Below are 17222 nucleotides of genomic sequence, written 5' to 3'. Positions count from 1 at the left end.
CAGCTTCAGACTTGAATACAAGTAAGACTTTATTATCTTTATGGAGGCAAAGGGGGCTAGATAGTGGTTTTAACCCTATAGGGTCTGGAATACATGTTTGTGTTCCTGACCCTATAGTGCTCCTTTAACTCATAAATGGCAGATAATTGAGCAGTGAGATTGCAGGGGCTTGATCTGTACATCAAACTGCTTCATTAAACTAAAGTTGTTTTACTAAATATAGTATCCACAGAAACAGTAAACTACATAATTTCAAGTGATCTAAATGCTAAGATTCTTATTAACCTAGTCCTGCCAACATGTTCTATATGATAGTACTACTACATTCCTTCCAATATGGTAATTTCCAGTGTACATTTTACTTGTTAGTTGAGATAGAACATTGTTGTGTGGCTCACCTTGATTTGGCTATTAAGGTCTTTATCCGTTCCACTTTCCTTTGTTTTTCCTGCTGCTCCTCCGGGCTCAGAGGGCTCTCTGGCTCCATATCGATGTAGCGCTCCGGAATGAAGACTTTGTCTGGGGTGGAGAGCTGAGACACAGAGACGTACATACATGGTGTGATACAAACAGCGTGTATGGTGCAGCAAGTGTATTACAAATGTGAGGTACCATACATGGTGTGACATACAATGGGATTATGAGACATAGATGAAGCTAATATTCCAATGATAGACCCAGTGTGTGGTTTTGGTAGAATATATGAATGACAAACAGTTGTACTGTGTGTGACCACATACAGTATGTACAGATTGGTGTATATGAAATACAATATGACATTCAGGGATTGGCACCTTGTCTGGGGTGGAGAGCTGAAAAACACAGGGGTACATTTCATTGGTAACAAGGAGAAAGTGATTTTTAAAAACAATTTAATTAGGGTGAAATGAAGGTGTTAAAATCAGTATTAAGGTCATAGCAAATACATAAAAGAGGTGAACAAAGGGGAAGGACAGTAGGAAAAGTTATACAAGAGCAGAACAACAGAAAAGTGTCTGTTCACTAAACTCAGGAGTTTAAGCCAATGGAATAGCGGTCTAAATTCCTCTGCAACATTGGATGAACTAGGCTGTGCGCACACTGCAAGTTCAGTGGGCTCTGCAGAGGAAAAGTTACCAAAACCAGTGCTGGCATTGCTAGATTCAGCTGATAACCACTACAAAGCTTAGCCTTTATAGTTTAAATTCTTCATCAGTTTTGTGATACACATTGGCCAACTCAACCATTAGTAAAGAGACCAAAGAGACTTATTTTGTGAGTGACAGGTATGCATTAGTCACCTCTCTGCTGATGTCCAAGCTGAATGCTTGAGGCTCCAAGTCCATCTTCCGCAGTCTGGCAATCTCTTCTCGTGGTGACTCATAATTTCTCTGAGGCTCCTGCGACCGCAAAGCAGCTTCTAAATCAGAGATCTCCACTTCATGGATGCTGCGATGCCGTCTGACCTGTAACCAGTAAGCAAAATAGGAAACTAGAAACCAAGACAAAATTTTTTTCTCCAGAATACAGTGCATGCTCGCATACTCCAAAAGCGCTGACTAAATACATTTTTTTTATGATGAACTTAACTGTACGCTATAAGTCACTTTACTAAGCACACAGAATCTTGAAGATTTATACCTGTCTTTGTAAACAATGTTCACTAAGCTTTGCACGTCCAAGTATTTACTCACCACCCTGTAAGATCCTGCTTGTTTGGTACTATTTGGTTCTGTCTGCTGATTGGATGGGAGCTGCATGCTGCGCCTCTTTTCCTTCATTGATCCACTTTGGTGTCGTTTCATGCGATCAATTTGCTCCTCCACACTCATTTTGGACTTGACTTCACTGGGGAAAAGTGCACTCTTTGGACGCTCCTGCCCACCAATTTACAGAACACATGTACATGGCAACATATTATAAGCAATAAAACACATATGCACAGATCACATACACAAATATATATCATAACCAATAAAGCAAACAAAGGTTTTTAGACATAGACCTGTATGATGAAGAAATGTACTTTGATGATAAAGAGTACTTTACAATGAACTAACAGAATTTTCTGCTTATATGTCCAGTCATTACAGTGTGAAATCTAATTGCCGTATTCAAAACAATGTTTGTCAATGTTTTGAGGCACAGTTACAATTTAAATATTGGGTCAACAGTAGCTACATGGAAGTGTGGATTTAAGCGTTAACACTCCCCCATACACTTACCTTAAATTACTGTGAGTGTAATAGTGATATGGGGCCACAATATACATTTCACCTTGAATATTTAGGGAAACAGCGACTGAATATAATCACTAAATACAAGGAAAACAAATAAATATGGCAAATGTATACTATATGAGCCTCACCCGAGAGAGTTGTCCGTTATTTACTCGTCCGCCTCGTCGAACCACTGATGGTTTCACTGCTGGTCCTTCCTCACTAGGCGACTTTGTCCGTGGGGGTACAATGCCAACTTGTTGGGCAGAAAGAGAAGAAATGAAGGGGGCATCCTAATAACCACTGACTTTCACTCATCACAAACTCTTTTCACATTGTGTCTTATTACCTTTGTTGACTGCCTGTGATTGTTGCTGTTTATCAGCATCTAGCTCAGTCCTTTGCTGTAGTGAACTGATCGCTTCATTAGGTAGTGAGGAGGAAAGCTGAGGGGATTCTCTCTTATATGGCTCTAAGCTGAGCTTCAGCTGCAAGGGGCAAAAAGGCAAAACATGAGAGCAGAACAAATACATGCTGAGATGGAATGCAACGTGAATGGAAATATTGAAGATAGAAAATGGGAACATGCAGAGAAATGCAAGAAACTAGAGGAGGTTGCATGAAGATTAAGAAAGGAGACGATGACAAAACAGAGAAAGTTGCAGGGGAAAAGAAAACAATGACCACATTTATTTCTATGCTAGAATATGGAAGAAAGATGGGAACATAAGACCATCAAGAGAAGGGATAGCCATACGGCATGCACACAAATTACTGTATGAATACATACATACATACAAACTTGCTCAAATACATATATTTAAAGCAAAGGTAAAACACTCACAAGGATGTGGTCATAAATGACTAGATTAATAATGCATGGCATATATAAAGCGAGATGACATTCTCGCTATAAAGTTAGCCAACTAAGCCGGTTTTGAATTGTAGTCTTATTAAATAATGTGTCCGCAAAATATTAACCATGCTTTTTGGCTCAACATCTGTTTTTTTTTTCTTTTTCTTGCCCAGAGCCAGGTTTTAACAAATCATAAAACTGGAAGCAAATGCTGGACATGTTTATGGTATACTTTAGAAAGATTAGGGGGGGGGAGGGGGAAAGTTCCCATCTTGTGTGGATTTTCACAATGAATCTGCCTCACCCTCACACCCCCTCCCACCCCCCAATCAGAAATTGGCTTATTCTATTATATAGTTTGAAAACATTATAAGACAAAATACTATTACCATATAGTAAATTAACATTTAGTGATAAAATCCACACTTTGCCCCTGTTAGCTACCCACAAATATGTCCATCACAAGCCCCATCTAGTTACCTCACTGTGTGGCCAGCAGGGGGAGATGGGGTAAGGCCATGGCTGGAAGCGGCCCTCCCCGGGGGGTGGAGGGACAGCCGGAGGAGAGTCCAAGGGAGTGTACGAAAGAGGGAGAGGGGGCCGAGGGGGGCCCGAGTCCTGAGACAGAGAGGAAGCCAGACAGCATTAGCAGTAAGGGACAGGAAGGGAAAAAGGAAATGGGGAAAATAGTGAAGGTATAGATTAGTCAGATATGAGAGGAGCAGTGACGTGTGTTAAGAGTTGCGCTTTATGTTAAAGTGAAACTTAAAAGTAAGGTAAGAGGTAGAGGTATTAAAAATATTGAAAAGAAAAAAATGACTAATTTAAATAAAGAAAAAAAACATGCATAACAAGGTTAACTTATAAAAGTACCAATCTGCACTTTAAATCTGCACTTTTTGTATAATAAAAAAAAAAGAAGATAAACTCTACACACATAAATCATTTCAGCAAGGTGAAGCGCTTTATGCGTGTGGAGTGTCCCTTTAATATAAATGCATTAGTATTTATAAACATATATTGAGACCATCACCAAAATAAAAAACGTTTCTAGAAGTAACTATGAAGTCCAGAGACCAAATTGCTGGTATGCCATCTTCACCTTTGATTCAACAAATAAATAAATCGCATTAAAGGTCCACTGGGTGGACTGCCGTGTTCCCGAAAATGAGACTGGGGCACTAATACGTGTAAGTTCAGAGCCATATCGTCAAAAAGGCTCAAATCAATGTAAGCATCTATACGCCACAAGCTTACTTTCATGCAATTTTATAAACCTTGTTGCACTATGTATTTTATTGTTTCTGCTTCTGTTTCATGTCAGTGATAACTAATTACCCCATATCCATAGAGGGGTAAGTGTAAACTAGATATTTGATGTTTTTTGTGGTGGTGGTTCATCACTTAAACATTCCTGTAAATCTATGTTTGGGGAAACTTTGCCGAAAATAGATTAGTTTACTCGCTAATAGAATACTGCAAATCTATGTTCGGAGAATAGATTCGTTCACTCACTAATGGAATCTTGCGTATCTATGTTTGGGGAACCTTCCCCAAAAATAGATTAGCAAATGACTATGGCTTATTTTCAGGGTAGGGCTTATATTTGGAGCATCACCTGAAAATAAGCTAGTGCTTATTTTCAGGGGATGGCCTATTTTCTACCTTTATAACAACAGTAGTGCCCTGTTGTTATAAAGGCAGATAACAGTAAATCAAATTACAGATTTCCCCCCCAGATATATGTAAAATATATCCACTGCTTTAAGGACGGAGGTATGTGTTTATTCCACCGTAATTTAACCGTTTATCTATAAATGCCCCCATACATTTTTTTTTTTTTTAAGGAATATCATATATATACTGTATGAATAAAACATAACAAATAGAAAAAGCTAAATTCTTTATATTTTTGCTTATAAGAATTTTTACACATCAAGTGCAACTAAAATAATTCAAAACAGATTAACGTACCAATACTGCTTGTTAAACTGTTTCATTTGTCTATGATCTAAATTAATTGTAGATCTTAATGTTAACCCTATACCATCCCCACAACTCTATACTAACTCTATTCTTGTCTCCCTACCCTCTGTTAAGGTCAGCAGTGGGATAACCCCTAATCTAAAAACTACAAGTTAAGAGTATCATGTGCCTGCCACCTATCGTTTTTTTGCATGACAAGATCTCCCTGCAATGCGGATGCTTGGCATGCCGATGCTGGTAAAGCTGAGCACCAACCACATTGGCAGTTTTGCATGCAGACCACAGGCCTGACCATCTGCATCTGAGTGCTGGCAGGCTCAAAATCACTGCAGCTGAGCTTGATTGCGCTTAGCTGCGAGGGTTAAAAAGGATGTACAGTGCTGTATTCCGTGTCAGCTGACAGATTGATGCTCCAGGTATTGACTGATATCTGTGTCTCTCTGGTGTAAGCAGGGATTTAACCCTGCTCACACCAAACTGTTCGGATGTTCAATGCCGTCTTAACGCTGTTAAAGCCCACTCTGTAGAATAAGGGGTCATTAAGGGGTTATAGTATTAATTTCATTTATACATATTTTACGGTTGAGAACCTGGATTTGATATTGTCCTCACTGTGTGGGATTTTCTCCAGTAAAAATATGCACAGGCAACAGGTCAACTAAATCCAGGAACCGTGGGATCGGTTCATGAGTATATGAGGATGGTCTGTGGAAGATCATGAGAAGTGGGTGGAGAAATAGTAGAGTCTTCCAAAAAAACATTTGTGATATATGTTGCACAGAGATTGCATCATGGATTTATTACAGTCCACATCAATGAATGACAGCTGATTAGCGGGAGGTAATTCCAGCAGTTTTTAATTCACAGTTAAAGTTATGAGACAAAATATTCCATCAGGGTGTCTAGGACTGGCTAAGCATCACAGGCGGTCATGTTCCACAACAAATGAGGCGCAAAATGGGCTAAAAGTGTTCTAGAGATAAATGTATAGCCAAAATAGATTTTCTTAAAAATAGCCTTTTCTTCAGTTCTAGCTACATTAGTTTTTACTCTTTTGCCCTTAAATGTATTTATTTATAAAATATTTTACCAGGAAGGATACAATGAGATTTCTCTTGTTTTTAAGTATGTCTTAAAGATTAAGGGTTCCTTCTAGTGTTAGAAGTAAATGTCTCCAGATTTGAGTGATGTACAATACATTGTTACAACAATCAACATTAAACTAAATGCAGTATTTAACCAATATTTGAAAGGTTTTATAGAGTGACAGTGCTGACATATCACCTGGGGTTGACAACTAAGCCGATAGCCTCTTACTTCTGCAGCAAAAGGTTCACCTATATTATTATTAATGTATTATTTATATAGCGCCATCAGATTCGGTAGCGCTGTACAATGGGTAGACTAACAGACATGTTATTGTAACCAGACAACTGGACGTACAGGAACAGAGAGGTGGAGGGCCCTGCTCCATGAGCTTACATTCTAGAGGGAGTGGGGTATAGTGACACAGAGGGTAAATGTAGGGGTACGAAGTAGGTTGTCAGAAAAGTATTCACTGAGGGCTTAGTAAGAAATTTGACAGTTGCAGGAGATGAGTCATGGGGGGTGGGGGATAAAAACCTGCTAACATCAACCCCGAAGTATTCCTTCTCCTTCTATTACCAAAGGCAACACACAAACACCAGACATACCTCACTTCCCATATCATCATAGCCGCTCTCACTAGCATAAGTAGAAAATTGAATAAACCCCCCCCCCCCCCCAATCACTCAATGCATCGCAACAATAGACACCAACAAAACATATGAAACCATGGCCAGACGAACGCAAAAAGCAGCCCTATACTGGCCCAGAGCATAGGAAAACTGGGAAAAACATAAACCTAATTAACCCTACTTAAGGCAAATATCGCAATACAATTAGGCCTCCTCGACCAGAGGCAACGCGCACATCACCCCCCCCCCCCCACTGACACCTGCTTCGAATAGAGGTCAACCCCCCCTCTTCCCCACCCCTGCAATGGCCCGTCGAAAACAAGGGCATGCACTGCTGCTCAGAATGCGAAACCCTAACAACACCCACTTATGGGACAAGATGGTGCGAGGGTAAGGGCACTAAGCTATGTGAGCCACAATGACGCACTAAGGGATATAATGACACAATCACTGAAATGCATGTAATACAATGTGTACCATCTTGAAAGGCGGTTTGAATATATGAATATACAATGTTTAAAAATGACCAGCTCATCCTTGTACCATGATAGGGCTCCCCTACCTCCTTCCCCCCGATTATTTTCTGTACCCTTACCCAACTCACAAGCATACTGCAGTTATAAAAAATGTTTTCTTCCCCCCTTCCAACCTCTTTTCTGTATCCTTATGACGAATTGAAAACCAATAAAAATTGTCAAATTCAAAATCCTGCTAACAGTTTAATTGATCTGCTTTCTTGAAGAAGTGAATTTTCAATGATTCTTTGAATGAGTGGAGACTGGGTGAAATTCTTACGGAGAAGGGAAGGGCGTTCCACAGAAGAGGTGCAGCCCTGGAGAAATCTTGAAGGCGAGCATTAGCGGTGGGAGTACGGACAGAGCATATACACGTAGGCCTTTGGCAGAGCCTAGAGGCCTTGACGGGGCATACTTGTGTATTAGGGAGGATAGGTAGGTTGGAGCAGCATTATGTAGGGACTTGTAAGCAAGCACCAGAATTTTAATTTGAGCCCTATATCTAACTGGAAGCCAATGCAGGGACTGACAGAGCGGGGAGGTGCGAGTGGACAGGAAAATGAGCCTCTCCGCCGCATTCATTATAGATTGCAGCGGTGCAATCTGGAAACATGTAAGACCACTGAGAAGGTTATTGCAGTAGTCAAGGCGAGATAGAACAAGAGCATGGACCAGCACCTTAGCCGCATTTTGAGATGGAAGCGACAGGATTTAGCGATTGATTGGACATGGGGGGTGAAGGAGAAGTTGGAGTGAAAAAAGAACACCCAGGCAGCGAGCCTGCGAGGTAGAGGTGATGGTAGCGCTGTTGACTTGGAGGGAGTCACACGGGAGTAGCAACACTTGAGGGAGGAAAGACCAGAAGTTGTTTTGGACAAGGTTGAGTTTAAGGAAGTGAGCAGCCATCCAGTTTGAAATGAAAGAGAGGCAGTCAGAGACACGAGTCAAGATGGATGGAGAGAGATCAGGAGAGGGCAGGTAGATTTGTGTGTCACTCGCATAGAAATGATAACGGAAGCCAAAGGAGCTGATGAGTTTACCAAGGGAGGCAGAATAGATAGAGAACAGTAGGGGACCAAGGACAGAACCTTGGGAGAAGCCGACAGAGTGGTTGGGGGGGAAGAGTCAGAAACACTGAAAGAGCGCTGGGAGAGGTAGGAGGAGCACCAGGAAAGGGCAGTATACCGCAGATCAAAATTACGGAGAATGCGAAGAAGCTGTTGATGGTCAGCAGTGTCAAAGGCAGCGGAAAGATCAAGGAGAATTAGGATAGAGTAATGGGCGCGAGATTTAGCAGCAATTAAATTGTTGGATACTTTGGTCGCAGCCATTTCGACAGAATGACCAGCGCAGAATCCAGACTGAAGGGGGTCAAACCAGAGAGTTGGATTCGAAAAAGTCAGTCTGGTGTACACAATTCTCTCGAGGATCTTTGAGGCAAATGGCAGTAGCGAGATAGGGCGGTAGTTGGATGGGGAGTTGGGGTTACAGTTGCATGTTAGAAGGGTGAGGGAAATGTGCCAGAGGAAACGGAGAGATTGAAAATTTTAGTGAGAGGAAGAGCAAGAGAGGGAGAAAGTGCGGATGAGATACGAGGGAATAGGATCGAGGGAACATGTGGTGGGGCGGGAGGACCGGAGCAGAGCATAAATCTCTTCTGCTGTAGCAGGTACGAATGAGTGTAGAGTGGTGTAGGGAGTGGGGTTGGGTGATGTATTGGTAGGGGAAGGAGAGAAATTATCAATGTCTTCTCTGATTGTAGTAATTTTCTCAGTGAAGTCAGATGCAAAGTTTGTGGCGGACAAGGTGGTAGAAGGAGAGGGAGTAAAAGGGTGAAGAAGAGCATCAAAAATGTGAAATAGGTGTATGGGTTGATGGGACAGTGTACTTATGAGGGTGTTAAAGTAATTTACTTTTGCAGCGGAAAGAGCCAGGCTGTAGGAGCGCAGCATAAATTTATATTGGAGGAAGTCCGGTGCAAAGTGAGACTTTCTCCAGCAGCGTTCAGCAGTTCTGAACATTTTTGGAGGTGCTGGGTCAGCTTGGTGTGCCAGGGTTGGTGTGTAATTGAAGGTGCTTGCTGTGTTTAATTGTAGGAGGTGCAATGATGTTGAGTTGAGAGGAGAGAGTTGAGTTGTAGAGTGAGGTTGCAGAGTTAGGGCAAGTTAGATTTGAGATGGGTAAAAGGAGAGTTTGGAGTTTGGTGGAGAAATGCTGGAGATCAAGGCAGTTGAGGTTTCTGTGAGATTGGAGAGTTGAGGGTGGTGAAATTTGGGTATGGGGTATGCTGATGTCAAATGTTAGCAGATGGTGGTCAGACAAAGGAAATGGAACAGTGGAGAGATTAGAGGTGGTACAGAGATTGGTGAACATGAGGTCAAAAGTGTTTCCTGCTGTATGAGTTGCTGAAGTAGACAACTGCATGAGGCCAAAGGAGGAGATTACAGAGAGCAGACGGGAGGCATCATGGCAGTTGAGGTTGTTGATTGGAATGTTAAAGTCCCCAAGTATGAGGGAGTGCTAGAGGAGAGAAAGTGGGGTAGCCAGGAAGAAAAGTGTTCAATGAATAGCCTAGGATGACAGGGGATTCTTAAAGGAGTGGGCTTAAAAAGGCAGACAGTGTGAACTTCAAAGGAAGTAAAGGAAAGGGCAAGGGCAGGGAGGATACGTTGAAATGTACATTGAGGGGAGAGAAGGATACCTACACCGCCTCCTTTACAGTCGAGTCTGGGAGTGTGGGAAAATTGTAGTCCACCGAAACATAAAGAAGCGGGAGTAGCAGTATCAGAGATGGACAGCCAGGTCTCAGTGAGTGCCAGTATTGTGAGTGAGTTAGACATGACAAGGTCAAGTATAGCTGTTGATTTAATATTACTACAGATTGAATGGGCGTTCCAGAGTGCACACTGAATGTTGGTAAAGGAGGATAAACTGCAGGGTATGTGGATGAGGTTTGTGTGGTTTCTGGTTGTCTTAGTGTGAGCAGATGAGGTGAAGGGTCCTGGGTTGGGTGAGACATCACCAGCAGCTAGAAGTAGGAGGAGAGATAGTGACAGGAGGTGTGAATGTTTTTTTTATGAGCGTAGAGCAGGAGAGAGAGAATAGAGAAATGAGTGCAGGGCTTGAGATGAGAGAAGGGGGGAGTGAAGCAGAGATGGATTAATGTTGATGTTATTGTGTTGTTGAGGGAAATTATACATGTGATAATAAAGTATGTATCTTTCTATTATGTGAGGAAAGATTTATATAAGTGTATTACACAATATTGTAAACAATAAATCTGATATACATTAGTTACTGACTCTCTAGATAATATCTTCTCAACGATAGCCAGTTTGATTGGATATAGGCAAACAGGGCCTGCATTAGGCGCCCTGTGCAAAAAATCTTCATAGAACTACACCCCCCATCCTCCCCAGTCATACACATATAGGGGATTTATTAAACTAATAATGATTTAAAAACAAATATTCATTCCCCCTTTCCTGTTACCTTGCAGTGAGGGGAGAATGTTGATCTCCGATGTTCCAGTGTGCTGGGAATCTGGTCTGCACCCTTCACCAGGTGCAGACTATGAGTAACTGTCTCGTTAGCTCAGGCATTTACAGTGTCAAGGCTTCAATCCGCAGCTACGCACTGATTGGTTGGAGCTTGGAAGACAGCTACTTATGGTCTGCAGCCAATAGAACTGCAGGGCAGAGGTATCAGACTGCTTCCCATGCATTACAGAGGGGCAGACTAAGTATGTCACATATTATTGTGATACCCAATTATAAGCAAACAGTCACACACACTCAGTTGCAAGCATGCAGTCACACACACACACAGAATTGCAAGCAGACAGTCACACACAGTTACAGGCAGACAGTCACATACACAGTTACATGCAGACAGTCACATACACAGTTACAGGCAGACAGTCACACACGCTCAGTTACAGCCAGACAGTCACACAGTTACAAGCAGACAGTCACACACGCTCAGTTAAAGGCAGACAGTCACACAGACACACACTGCAGGATAAAAACTAGTTGTCTTAAAGGGATAATGTAGGCAGCAAAACAACTTTGGAGTATAGATTATGCACCTGCAGTCTCACTGCACTTTGTTTATGAAGTACTTGTCACACCTCACTGCATGTGGCCTGCACAGTCTCGTCTTTCTACACCAATTTCTACACCAAGAGAGATCTAATGTTTAAACTGCCTTTATTATGCAGCCTGTATGATTATAGTCTGCTAGAGAATGCAGGAGCCTCCTGTGTGTAATTATAATTCAATTTACAGAGTAGGAGATAAAAACGTATAAAGCAAGTTAACATCTGATTGGTCAAGAAACCATTTTTTTTTCATGCAGGCTGTGTCAGTCACAGCCAGGAAAGGTGTGACCAAGGCTGCATATGCAGAAACAAAAATGATTCAACTCCTAAATGGCAGAGAATTGAGTGATGAAATTGCAGGAGTTTGATCAATACACCCAAACTGCTTCATTAAGCTGAATTAGTTTTGGTGTCTTTTAGTATCCCTTTAATTCAGTAAAGCCAAAATGTAAAAAGATCATGTAGTCTTTGTAATTTATACCTACTCTCTCTACTTTGTGAGACTTCCAGGAAAATCAAAAGAACTCCTAAAATCCTGCCAAAATGGTCAGCTCAGAATCCTTACAACACTGCTCCATATAATAATCACATGAAACCTGTTTCCTTGTTAGTTTTTGTAACTAACCGCCTTTTTTTTCCTGAATTTATTGCTGATATACTTGCCTTACAGTGTCAGTTGTTCCCATATTGTTGTATCTTTATGAATGTATTCTTAAAGGGATACTATAGACAGCTTAATGTCGTTGTTCTGGTGTCTACTGCCTGTCCCTGCAGGCTTTTTAATGTAATGTTTTCATTACTGCCACTGGACACCTGCAGTGGCAGTCACTCAGACGGCCACTAGAGGTGCTTCCTGGGTCAGTCCTGCACAATGTGCAACACGGACGTTCCCCGTCTCTATGTTCTGCATGGTGGCACTGAACGATCCTCACAGAGATGCATTGATTCAATGCATCTCTATGAGAAGATGCTGATTGGCGCAAAGCGGGGTTTTCCTGCAAATGTGCAATGGCCTCCCAATGCTTTCCTATGGGAAAATATGAATTGGCTAAGATAGAGTCCGATGATCTCAGTCAAAAGGGTGGAGCTAGCCTTAAGGACACCTGCGCAGCGCTGGAAAATGCTGAGTAAATCACCTTTTTAATGGTGGACAAAAGAGACAGGGGACCTAAACAGCACTAATTGAAGTATAATGTCAGGAATACATGTTTGTATTCCTGTTAAGTGTTCCTTTAATGTCTTCTTTGGGATTGCAAGGTTATTTGGATGACTTTGCCATGTTGAAAATGCATCTGTTATTTCTTTTGATTGTAAATAATATAAAAAGTGCTTGCCTACTGCAAACTTGAAAATATTTGAGGTCACATTAATTTCAAATTAAGGTAAAAAAATAAAAGATTTTCCTGCAGATGCAAATTAGAAAGCCAATGGCGAAGCATGAAAGGAGAAAGAAATATGAAGGAATACAATTTGGCTGTTGGAATGAGGAAATATAAATATATATTAAAAGCCAGTTTAAAAATAACAAACATCAAATACAGAGGATCAACTAGAAAGTAAAGCATACATATGGACAGACGATTGAATATCGCCCTCAAGGGCTGCTAATTGACAGGAGGAACACTAAACATTTACTGAAAGAGACAGAAGTTAAAATGCAAATTGTCCTGAATTGTCCAAGGAATTTAACGTTGTTGTCCACAATAGTGGAGGCTTTCAATCCAGCGAATTCCTAGTCAATTCTGTTGATGTCATGGTTTACTGAAAAACTCAATAAGCACACGAGACCACTGGCAGGTGCCGTAATACGGATGCAGGGTGAATTACGGTCAATAACTCATGAAGCCTGTATGTCTCAGAATAAAACATTGAATCTGTCTGGCAAGAAATAAAGTAGCATGTATCTGGATGCTACAATACTGTGTTTCCAGTTTGTTCTATGAGAAGGTCCCGTAATGATCATGTCTGAGAAGCACTGCCCCAGAGCCTACATTGTTACTGTGCTCACTTACCTCACTGGTGGTTTGTTTAGTGGGTGAACCTTGTGATCCGGAGATGAGTGAGAAGGGACTGAGAGGACTAGTCAGGCTGGCAGAGCTCAATGGGCTGGCTGGACTGTTGGAGCTGAAGGTCGCAGAGGGACCTGTGACAACTGAAAAAGGAGAGGAGTAGAGAAAACTATGTTAGCAGATGAAGATGTTTGAATATAGTTGTTTGATAGTAGGCATAGCATAAATTAGAAAAGAGACCAGAAACTGAGCGCGTTAACAACTGCAGTGGACACAATATCTTCTATATATAATCTGTAAAAAAAATATTAACAATATATAGTGCAGACTATCTGGTAACACGAAGAAGATAATATATGAGTGTGACAGGGAGTAAACTCACATGTACCAGAGCCCTATCACCCCTGGCTCTGGGTTTGAATTGCTCCACTTGAGGATATGTCCCACTGCTTACATCAAGGCTGATGACTTTCTTCCATCAGGTATCATACCAGGAGCTTCTATGCAGTGTAAGAGTTGTGGGTTTATTGTTGGCAGCCTTGATGTAAGCAGTGGGAAATATCCCTCTCAAGTGGAGCAATTCAAACCCAGAGCCAGGGGTGATAGGGCTCTGGTACATGTGAGTTTACTCCCTGTCACATTCCTATATTCTCTTCTTCGTGTTACCAGATAGTCTGCACTATATATTGTTAATATTTTTTACAGATTATATATAGACATTATTGTGTCCACTGCGGTTTTTAGCGGGCTTTGTTTCTGGTATCTTTTGTCATTTTGTGTCATGTAGTGTCACTTTGGGGTAGTGCAGCTACACTGCATATATTCTCAAGCGCTTTGACATTGTTTGGTTTGTGATTCATAGCATAAATTAGAGTGGTTTTTTTTCCTGATATTTCTATACATGGTGTCTGATGTGAGTGCATCAATTAATTGGGCATCTACCGGATTTCCATATGTATTTGGGTGTGTGAAGTGACTAATTGGCTTCAATACATATTTAGCTTTTGTTGATTGTATGAAGTCTGTATGGGAAAGGTGATGCAATTTTGCAATTTGTGTTTATAAAATCTCACCTCTGTGCTTTGCTGTGTCAGTCCCCCTGGATGGATTGTTCTTTCTTAATCCTTCCATTACATCTTGAATCCTCCAAATCTCTCTCTGGATGTGTCTGTTCATCAGTTCATTCTGAGGGTTCAGAATAGGATGTCAGGAACAGACATATCTTGCTATTTACCACCATACAAATACATGGTGCCCACCTCTCACCTGTATATTGAGGTTTAGCTGCTCCCACAAAGCATCATGTAGAGCAGATACCTCTCCCTCCAGAGCATCATATTCCAGACTGCTGTTGTTTAGAGCCTAGAAGAGAAAACTAAACTATAAAATCCAAACTTTGCCACTTCAATCCCAACTTGTACACCATTACCAAATCCCCTAACCCTGGATTGATTGTACTCATGAATGTTACCGTAGTGGCCTGGGATAATTCTACACGGATGCTAATCAGCTGGTTCTGCAGTGATTCCTTCCGGTGAAGTAGTTTCTCTGGAAATGCTGTCTGGTTACCAAACATCTCCATCTCTTGGTGAGTTCCCATCAGTGCACTCTCCAAACTCTCCTGAAATGTACACATGGGAAACTTGCTAAAAATTTTACAATGTTAAACAGACCGAACATGCAAAGATGCATAAATTCACACTACACATGTGCAGCCTTTCCAGACCTCTCTAATTTAGTCCTTTTATTGCTGCACCACATCACAGAACCCTCATTATCTAGAGTGGGTTTGACAAGTAGCTCTTCTCCACACTTCCTTCACCTCATGTACAAGGAGATGGAGGGTAATCATACATAATTAGGAATGACTGGTCATATAGGACTACGGACTGGGAATTACTATGATTTGTTGTACATAGGTTGTACATAGGATTCAGCAGACACAAAAACATAGTTTGTGGAAAGAAGGAACTTATTGTATCATCTAGTTTTGTTTAAAAATATATATTTGTATAGGACAAATATATATTTGTCCTAAAAGTTCCAGGAAATATAGCACAAAATATTTCCTGGAAATAGCACTATATTTCCTGGAAATAGTTCCAGGAAATATAGCACAAATCAAAAAATATGATTCATAAGGTCACAGTATTACGGTTAATGGAAAAAAAAACATGCAAAGGTGGATCTAGAAATAATATGAGCGGATAATATTCATGTTGTTTTCTACAGTTTTATATTTGGAGTTCTCAGCAGAAAAACTAATTGATGCAAATTATAATGAAAATTTAAGGAATTTAATGTCTTGTTAAATACAGAAATAAACTGTCCCCTTCCCAAGCATTTTTTTTCAATCCTATTTTACTTTCGCTTCCTGCCCTTAACCTTCTCCAGCCTTTCTCCTCCAAGCTTTCAGCCTGTACATTTAGCCATAATCACACACCCTTTTACCACTATGTATTTTGTTAATTATGCCTCCAACACCTACATCTCAACCTGTTTGGACCTTTCTTACCTTCTCTGCCCTCAGCTGCTGTACCAAGCGGTCTTGCTCTCTCACCACCTTATGCTGTTCACAAAGTCGACCAAGGAGTTTCTGAAAGGGGTCAAGCACAGTTTTACTATGGTGTTGTAATGGGCTGAAATACTTTATCCTCAATCATTGCCAACTGTAATATTTTCCAGATTATTAGATACAGACTGTTTTCTTTGGAGATATAAATGATGTATATCATTCTACTTCCACATCACTTACATCAGTATCCTGCTCATTGATCTTGTAACTCTGGAGAGCTTCTCTGTATGGATCTGCATATGGGGAAACCTGCAAAATACAGAGACACTTTCACTATATTTCAGCAACAAAAATCTTCTTTCTATAAGATTCATTGGGGGTGGGGGATTTTCCCTGAGAATACCCTCCCACCCTTTGCAATGTCTGCACTTCAGGAGTTGGAAGACCTTTGTGGTAATTTCATACAACCGTTTAGGCTTTAATGTACATATGCGAGAAACTAACCAAATGGCATAGAGAAAAAGGAAACAAGAGAAACGGCAAGGCTTTTCCCAAAGTTGATTATATACATTATCACATACAACCCATGAGAGTTCTTCTGTCAGTTTCAGACAATAATAACCTGTTTTTTGCCAACTTTCAGGATTAGTCAATATGTGAGGTCACCCAACTCGTGAATGGCAAGGGGTGAGTAAAACGTTACATGGACCGGTGCAGTTAGCATGCACTGAAGACGTGTAAATGAAAACATGTGTATGAAGACTACAAAATGTTGTGTTTTTTTTTTTTTGTTTGTTTGTTTAATGTTTTGCAAAAAAAACAATTCACCCTTCCCACCTACATACAGGTTTCTTCCAAATGCTGATAGTACTCATACATGCCCACCTTTTCTGTAAAATATGAGGTGCTTCTGAGCCCATGAATTATAGTAAATTAATTAAGGACCTCCATACAGACTTTTTGACAGGTCTTGAGAATGACAGAACACCATCAGGATTTAACTTTCTATCTACATGAGAATGGGGAGTGAGTCCCATGCAGAGTGAGGTGACACATGTGAGTGCTCTCTTACTTGCATGAAGATCTGTGCCCGGGGAGAGGAGTGAACCATATTATTCACCATGCTGATCAGGGTCTCACTCTCACTCATCTGCAGCAGGTTGGGGGGGAAAGGCAGGATGAGGACAAACAGAGCCAACCAACTCCCAGACACTTTTAAACACCTTCTCTACACTAGCAACCCCCAGAATGGACTACACATAAAGTTTGCCTTTCTGAGGATGTAGAAAGATGTCCATAAAAACACCTGCAATAAAACCTTTCCTC

General features: G+C 41.0%; 1 protein-coding gene across 15 annotated transcripts in view; it reads right to left on the bottom strand.

Moving 5' to 3' along the window:
• PLEKHA6 (pleckstrin homology domain containing A6) overlaps positions 1-17222 on the bottom strand; it is a 163701-nt gene that overhangs the window by 10972 nt on the left and 135507 nt on the right. For 8 of the 15 annotated variants that reach the window (XM_063452315.1, XM_063452332.1, XM_063452340.1 and 5 more), the window contains 14 exons: positions 16969-17046; positions 16137-16205; positions 15897-15977; positions 14853-15002; positions 14648-14743; positions 14455-14566; positions 13385-13524; positions 3535-3672; positions 2548-2686; positions 2348-2454; positions 1674-1856; positions 1281-1445; positions 795-812; positions 399-532 (listed from right to left, as the gene is read on the bottom strand). In XM_063452315.1, coding sequence (XP_063308385.1) covers positions 399-532; positions 795-812; positions 1281-1445; positions 1674-1856; positions 2348-2454; positions 2548-2686; positions 3535-3672; positions 13385-13524; positions 14455-14566; positions 14648-14743; positions 14853-15002; positions 15897-15977; positions 16137-16205; positions 16969-17046 — 1610 coding nt within the window. The remainder of the gene's footprint in view (positions 1-398; positions 533-794; positions 813-1280; positions 1446-1673; positions 1857-2347; positions 2455-2547; positions 2687-3534; positions 3673-13384; positions 13525-14454; positions 14567-14647; positions 14744-14852; positions 15003-15896; positions 15978-16136; positions 16206-16968; positions 17047-17222) is intronic. The other 7 variants (XM_063452324.1, XM_063452435.1, XM_063452366.1 and 4 more) reach the window with 4 other exon arrangements.

Source organism: Pelobates fuscus, chromosome 1, assembly GCF_036172605.1.
Source record: "Pelobates fuscus isolate aPelFus1 chromosome 1, aPelFus1.pri, whole genome shotgun sequence".
Lineage (NCBI taxonomy): Eukaryota > Metazoa > Chordata > Amphibia > Anura > Pelobatidae > Pelobates > Pelobates fuscus.
The sequence above is the reverse complement of the archived record's forward strand: the minus strand, read 5'-3'. Positions and strand labels throughout refer to the sequence as shown.